At 29.2% G+C, this 7,823-nt stretch overlaps 1 protein-coding gene across 3 annotated transcripts in view; it reads left to right on the forward strand.

The window, feature by feature from the left end:
- LOC117173394 overlaps positions 1-7,823 on the forward strand; it is a 21,957-nt gene that overhangs the window by 9,457 nt on the left and 4,677 nt on the right. Inside the window, exons 3-8 of one of the 3 annotated variants that reach the window (XM_033361935.1) lie at positions 3,823-3,900; positions 3,979-4,018; positions 4,201-4,442; positions 4,640-4,747; positions 4,823-4,912; positions 4,992-5,061. In XM_033361935.1, coding sequence (XP_033217826.1) covers positions 3,823-3,900; positions 3,979-4,018; positions 4,201-4,442; positions 4,640-4,747; positions 4,823-4,912; positions 4,992-5,034 — 601 coding nt within the window. In that variant the 3' untranslated portion in view covers positions 5,035-5,061. Of the gene's footprint in view, positions 1-3,822; positions 3,901-3,978; positions 4,019-4,200; positions 4,443-4,639; positions 4,748-4,822; positions 4,935-4,991; positions 5,062-7,823 lie in introns of all 3 variants that reach the window. The other 2 variants (XM_033361933.1, XM_033361934.1) reach the window with 2 other exon arrangements.

The raw sequence follows: 7,823 nt of genomic DNA on the forward strand, positions 1-7,823 counted from the left end.
GTGGTGTTTTCGATCCCCGCATCGCCTCTCGAAGAGCCTCGGCGGCCCATGCGGTACACACTAGCCTAGCAAGGGAGTTGTTCATTTCCGGACAGTCGTGGGACCGGTACCTCTAGAGAAAATGTCCTCCTACTATCGGCGAGAAAACTATAGGCATCTGCTTTTGAGGCTTAACAACTCTGTCAAAAAAAAAAAAAAATGCTAGCGCAACAAAAAAGCAGTCATATAAAAGCTGAAAGTGTTCTATGTAAATGAGCTTGACAACGTTTATGTAAAAAAATTTATGCTTAGCAGACTGAAAAATGTAAAAAAAAGTAAGGATTTTCGGGTACATTTAAGAACAGTCAAGTTTAGAGCATTATGTCTTATACAAGGGGCGATGGAAAAAATTTGAAAAAATTCATGAGTATGAGAAAAACTGTTGTGAACCAGTTGCAGTTGAGAAATTTAAAAAATAATCAAAATTGTTGCTTAAAAGTACAAAAATGTGCAACTGTATTATCTTCAGTTCTAATACAGATATTAAAGCTATTCAAACTGCAAACTGTAATGGATAGGCTCTGTATTTGTTTTCAATCGCCCGTAAGCATGTGTTAGTCTTATTTTTTATGAAAATCGCGATATTTTTAGACACTTTTTTTTAAACAAATGACAGAAAGCAGGGGGGAGGGCCTTTTTTTAATGCCGACCGCTGGTCCCTTTCTTCGACCCGTGGCCAGGTGCCATCCAAGCATTCAGAACTAGGGGTCGAAGAATGGCACCAGCGGTCGGCAGTAAAACAAAAAAAGGGCCCCCCCCTGCTTTCTGTCCCTTGTTTTCCAACAAAAAATGTATAAAAATATCGCGATTTTCACAAAAAAAGAAGACTAACACATCTTTCCGGGTGATTGAAAATAAATACAGAGCCTATCCATTACAGTTTGCAGTTTGAATCGCTTTAATATCTGTATTAGAACTGAAGATAATATAGTTGCACATTTTGGTACTTTTAAGCAACAATTTTTATTATTTTTTAAATTTCTCAACTGTAAATGGTTCAAAACAGTTTTTCTCCTACTCATGAATTTTTTCAAATTGTTTCCATCGCCCCTTGTATAAGAAATAATGATCTAAACTTGACTGTTCTTAAATGTACCCAAAAATCATTACTTTTTTTTTTTACATTTTTCAGTCTGCTAAGCACAAAATTTTTTTTCACATAAACGTCTTCAAGCTCATTAACGTAGAACACTTTCAGTTTTTAAATGACTGATTTTTGGTGCCCTAGCATTTTTTTTTTTTGACTGAGTTGTTAAGCTTCAAAGGTAGATGCCTATAGTTTTCTCGCCGATAGTAAGTACTTAAAGCTGTTGCTCTTGGTGGTTCGGAACCCACCTTAAACTGTAGGTCCCCCGTCTACCATCAAGTAAATGTGTGGGGGGGGGTGTAAAGGAGTAGGGAAAAAGGTACAAGAAAAATGTAAACCCTTAGGAGACACATTAGATGTTTCCATTCCAATGCCATAAATTTATCTGCAAATTTGTCATATCTCTTAAAATTTCTTCAAAAGTGTCGGAATCTTTTGAAATCTTTCGAATTCTGAAATTTTTTAAATTGAGCTTGCATGTTATATTAGCCAAACAGTGAAGGAGTTTAAAAATATGTTTGAAGGCAAGGTGGCAAAATAGTTACATTAGTGTAACTATTTTCAAACTAGTAGTAAAATAGCTGCAACGTTAAAAAAAGTATTAAAAAGGGTCAATCGTGTCGTAATTTCGAGGCCTGAAATATAACCACCCTAGATCGGCTCTACATTAAAGTGGTTCAATTTTTTTTTGATTTTCATACATATCGCTCCCAAATTTGTTCAAATCCACACGAAAATACGGGCGTTTAAAAAAAATAATATTTAGAGGTACCGCAAGCCCTTTGAAGTTTAACACGTAATTCCCATAATTATATATAATATTAATATAATTATTTCTCTTCACAATTAGCTATTGAATATTAATCAAAAATTACATTTTGAATATCTCCCCCAAGAATTTGTTTTATAGGGTATCAAAAAATCCCAAAAGTGAAAAATTTGGTTTGGCGCAAATTATGATTTTGTTGCTGCTTTTCTAAATACAAGTTGTTTCTAATATATAAAATACTACTTTCATCTGATGATTATATATTTACGTAAATTGTTTAAACAATTTATTATTGTTTTTGAACTTTGAACTTTTCAGAAATTTTCAGTTAGAGTGAGGTAATAATTAACTTTATCAGTGATAATAATTTTTGAAACAATTTATTACTATTTATAATAATATTCTCTTATAATAATACTATAAAGTTATGTGTAAATTGATGTAATATTTAATTGAAGTTAACAAATATATTGTATATATTGTTGAAACAGTTTATTATTACTTTTAATAATGTTTTCTTTTAATAATATTAGAAAGTTGCGGATTTTTCAGAAATTGTTTACTTTTTGTCTACTTTTCACTTATGAATCAAATGTAAGAAACATCATTTTTTGGACAAATTATCATTGTTTATAACTATCTTTTAATATAATTATGCTAGATGGTTGCGTTTTTATCTGAAAATTTTAACTTTATATCCACTTATCATTTAGAGAGGTAATAATTAATGCAAGTTAATAAATCTAATTCTTTAAACGACTTATTATTGCTTACGGCTGTTTTCTCTTAGAGTTATACTGGAAGATTGTGGATATTTCTAAAATTTTCAGCTTTTCTTTGACTTTATCAATGAAGAAATAATAAATATTAATACTAATTTATTCAAAAAGGCTCTCAGTAACTACATGAAGGAACATTTACATTTCATATGATCCATATAGAAAATTTGAAGCATATTTGAAATATCTGTTTTATTTCAGAAAAATATATTCACAAAAGATAAGGAGATTATTTAGAAAATGATTCTCTCTATTGTTTATTTATGATTTGTTTATTACTAAAAAGCCAAAGCAAAGTACATTTTTTAAAGAAAAAACGGCAACTTTCTAGCAATTGTCTAAGAAAGATAGGTATAAACAATAATATATTGTTTAAACAATTGTATTTGTTAACTTATATTAGTTATGACCTCACGAAGTAAAAAGTTGAAAAAAATGGAATATATCTCACTCTGATTGAAAAGTTAACAAAAAGTGGAAAATTTTAAAACGAACCGCAACTTTCTGACATTATTTCAGGAAAATATTATTATAAATATTAATAAATTTTTTAAACAATTATCACTGTTAATTTTAATTGACTATTTTTTCGCTCCAACTGCAAAGTTGAAAATTTTGAAAACACCGCTACTTTCTAACTCTATTCTAAGAGAAAATTGTTAAAAACTATAATAAATTATTTAAACAATTTATGTAAATATATAATTATCAGTACAAAGTATTATATAATATATTAGAAATAATTTATACTTAAAAAACAGCAAAAAATCATAATTAGCATCAGAAACTCGCAAGATCCACATTTTCACATATGGGTTTTTTCGGCTGCCGATAAAACAGACTTATAGGGATAATATTCAAAAAGTAATTTTTGAATCGTATTCTATGGCTAATTTTGAAGACAACAGTTGAGTTTTAACTTGATTTACATATTGTTGGCGACTTGGAATACAATTTACAAAAACGTCTTTTTTCTAATTTCTATATTCTTACGGATTTCGAACTAATTTTGAGGATATGCATGAATATTCGAGAGAAAAAATTCTATTGCATTTTGGGACCGTTCTACTCTACTATATTCTGAGACAGTCGTGAATAATTCGTGAATCTATATAATAAAAAATTGTCCAAACGGGATTGGTTTTCAGTGTAGGAGACTCCAGATTACAGTCAAGTTGTCTATGTCAATTTTCCAAAACATTTTGTGGATCAACATCATGTCTATTGTGAGTTCAGTTCGCGAATCAACTAATTAATTGTTTTAAATCCAATGATTTTCCTCATAATGTAAATTTCTTTTGTAGGAATCGAAGAAAAGCTTCAAAGTTTCCTGAATCACAAAAGGTATTAAAAGAAATTATAATATGGAAAAGAAAGTTTTTTAAAACTTCATAAAGATTATAAATAATGAGTTGAATTTGAAATAACTTTATTATGTTTGCTTTTACTTCAATTAGTGCACATTAATCTGTATTAATTGTATTCTCCCAAATATTTGAATAGACTTTTTTATTCTTTTTTTGTAGGAAACTTCCAAAAGAGCTCGTGACATTTCTGAAGTGCGTTTAGGAAAAAAGATAACTAAAAATGTAGTAGAAAGTTCATCAGAACGTTTTGATCGGCATTGTAATATAAATGATGACACAGAATTAAATGAAATTGATACAATCGAAATTGTCAAATCTCGTCTTCCGGATTCTTCCGAGGACGCCGAACATATTACGGAAGCTGCCAACAATAATAAAGATAATTTTCCACCAGTACCAAGGTAATTTTAAAAACGGATTATTTACGTCGAAAATTTATTTCTATCTTTAGAAATATATTCAAGTGAAAAATGTAATGTTTAATTTTCTATAATTTATTTTTAAAACTAAATTTGCCATTTTCCGAATTATTCACTACATACTCGCGTCCAACTGTTAATTCTAAACAAAAGTGCTACAAGCAATTATATTTTTTCAGAAATTTTAAAGTTTTGGGAAGCATAATAACTCCAGAAATAATGCAATGGATAAAAGAATTGAACGAGAAAAGACCCAAAGATGAACTTGGATATCCGAAGAAGTTGTCGTAAGTGAGAGATATATTTTTACTTTACGCCGGAATTTTAATCTGATCTTTACTTAACATTAATTTTTATTATAGTCACACCTACATTGCCTGGGAATCTCGTAACTTGATTGACTTTGTGAAGAAAACGAATACTTTTGATATGGTTTTCAGCGAAAGTTATTGGTACGACGTAACACAACTAAAAGTAATGAAAAATTATTCACTTATTTCATTATTTTATTATTAATAATTAATATATCAGGTTGGCCCCGGAAATCGGAGCCCTTACAAGCGGCCGTTCATAAATTACGTAAATTCTTTTGTGTAAAGCGGTAGGTATACAAAAAATTCTATTATTTTCCAAGCAAAATTTACAGTTTTCTAATATTGAAAGTATTAGAAGAGAACTTCAATATTTATTTAAACTATTATTCTTTAGTCTATGATTGATCAAATTTCCTATTTATCGCAGGGCCTTTCCCCTTGTTTCCATTTTCCCACAACAAATTTCTCTTCAAAAGGTTGATTGTTTTCGAAATTCTGTATAAAATAAACCCAGGGTGAAGCCAATTTGACTAGTTTTTAAGTAGATATTGCAAAAACAGTGTAAACTTCAATATTTTCTTAAATTTTCAATAACTTCCGAAATAGTCAACATTTTTTTATGTTCTTAAGCTCATTTTTAAGTTTTTTTTTCACCGTATCACAACAGCATATGAGTATAAATCGTAAAAAGTTTTTGTTTTTTAATTTCAAGAACTTGATGTTGTAACAAAAAAGTTTGAAAAAATGCAATCTTATTTTTGGTAACAAAACTATTTTTATACAATATTTATAATCATGAAGTTTCATGTAATTTCCTCAAAATGGTTTCTCTGGGCTTTTTTAAACAGAATTTCGAAAACAATCAACATTTTAAAGAGAAATTTGTTTAGCTCTGGTATAATTAAAATTAGGAGATTTTATTCAGTCATAAAAAAGAGGTGGCCTAAAACTTTTGCACCGCAGTGTAATTGAGGAATTTAATTTTTTTATAAGGTGAAACTTCAGATTCCTTTATATCCCATTGTATTATAATTTCATTAGAAGTAACACAAGTAAAAATTATTGAAAGTAGGCGCCGACCGCCTACGTAATTAAGTCGTTGAAACCTCCCCATGGCAAACTTTCCCTCCTCTCAGTTCTACTCCTTGAAAAAAATACGTCGCACGGACAAACGGATACTTTTTCAAATGATTCTGATTAAAAAGTCTTAGATACATTTTCTGCGCAGATATTCGTCTTAGAGATAAAGAAAGAGTTTCAAAAGAAAAAATTAATGCTAAAAATGATAAATTATTACGATCATCCTATGTGAGCTTTATTTTATTCCCCCTTTCTAGGCGGTCGGAAAAGATGCACCTCTTCTGGAAACAATTCAAGTCCCTAAGACAAGGCTAAGACAAGGCCTTGAATTTCTGCCGAATTGCTTTGCCTCGAAACACGAGGCCTTGAGCTATCCTTCCTTGCGTTCCTCGACCTCCGCCTTGCCATTCCTCCTCTCGAACAACAACACTTGAGAAACATTACATTTCTTATTGAAAATTAATCTTCTTTTTTCGAAGATTCAGATCTTTGGTTAAAAGTTAAACTGCTTTGTTAATAATTCTTTTTTTTCAATATTCATAATTTTAGTGGAAAGTTCAGCTGTTTGGTTAAAAATTGAATGACTGTGATAAAAATGAGTTTTTTTTGCTAAATTTTTTTTAAGTGAACATTTGATTACATGCTGAAAATTGAACATTTAGTGAAAAATTAGTAATTTTATCTTGAAAATCCAACAATTTGGTATAAAATGCAACTGTTTTTCAGAAAATGCATTTTTTTATTTAAAGTTATTTTTAAATTAAAATTTATCTATTCAATTTTTAGTTAATGATTTATCCTTTTTTGGTTTCAAAATTCAGCTTTTTGGTTGAAAATGTGTCTTTTTGGTAGAAGATTAATCTTCTTGGTTGAAAATTAAGCTAATTTGTTAAACATTTATGTGTTTGGTTAAGAATTCGTTTATTTAGTGGAGAAATAATCTATTTGGTTGAAAATTCATCTTTTCGGTTGAAAATGTAAGTTTTGGTTGGAAAATGTGACTGATTGGTAGAAATATCATCTTTTTGGAATGAAATTTCAACATTTTCGATTAAATTTATTGTGTTTCTTGACTGGAAAATCTTTCTTTTTTGAAAATGCAACTCTTGTTCAAAATCCAACTCTTATTGAAAATTCGCCTTTTTATTTAAAAATACATCTCTTTTTGTAGTAATTTCATTTTTTGTTGTTGTTAATTAAAGTTTGTTTTTTTCTTTAAAATGCAAATGTTACCGTGGTTGAAATATCAACTATGTATTACATTTTTGGTTGGGAACTCATATTTTTAATTTGAAATATTCCCTGGTCGAAATATCAATTACGCATTACATTTGTTTGTGTGGGGATTCATCTTTTTAGGTTGAAAATTCAATTCTTTGGTTTGAAAGTTCAACTGCTTTCTTAAAAATTCATGTTCTTTTTAACAGTCGTTTAGTAGAAAATTCGTATCTTTAAAAATTCAACTGTTTGGTTAAAAATGTAACTGTTTTGTAGCAGTTTCATCTTTTTGTCTTGAAAATTTAACATTTTTGGATAAATTTACTGTCTTTCTTAACTGAAAAATCATTCTTGGTTGAAAATGCAACTCTTGTTGAAAATTCGCTTTTTGATTTGAAAATTCGTTTTTGGAAGGACATTTTTTTTGCTCAGTTTAACGGTTTTTTTTATTTAAAATGAACCTTAAGGAAGAATTTTACATATGTGGTTCGAAATTTCAGAAAAAAAACTTTATGTAATTTATGCACGGCCCCCCCAACTGAATTGATTGCTTGCTGTATTTATTTTTTTATTTATTTTGAAAACAGCAAGTCCGTGGATTTGTATCTTTAAGGTTTAGTTATTTAGGATAGAATAGAATATTTATTTTTCCATGTACATCCTCCTTGGACTTTTACATATACTACATTTATACCTTCTTAATAATACTGATATATACTTATACTTTGGTACTTTTGATCTGCTTCGTTAC

The sequence above is a fragment of the Belonocnema kinseyi genome, chromosome 5 (assembly GCF_010883055.1).
Source record: "Belonocnema kinseyi isolate 2016_QV_RU_SX_M_011 chromosome 5, B_treatae_v1, whole genome shotgun sequence".
Taxonomy (NCBI): Eukaryota; Metazoa; Arthropoda; class Insecta; order Hymenoptera; family Cynipidae; genus Belonocnema; species Belonocnema kinseyi.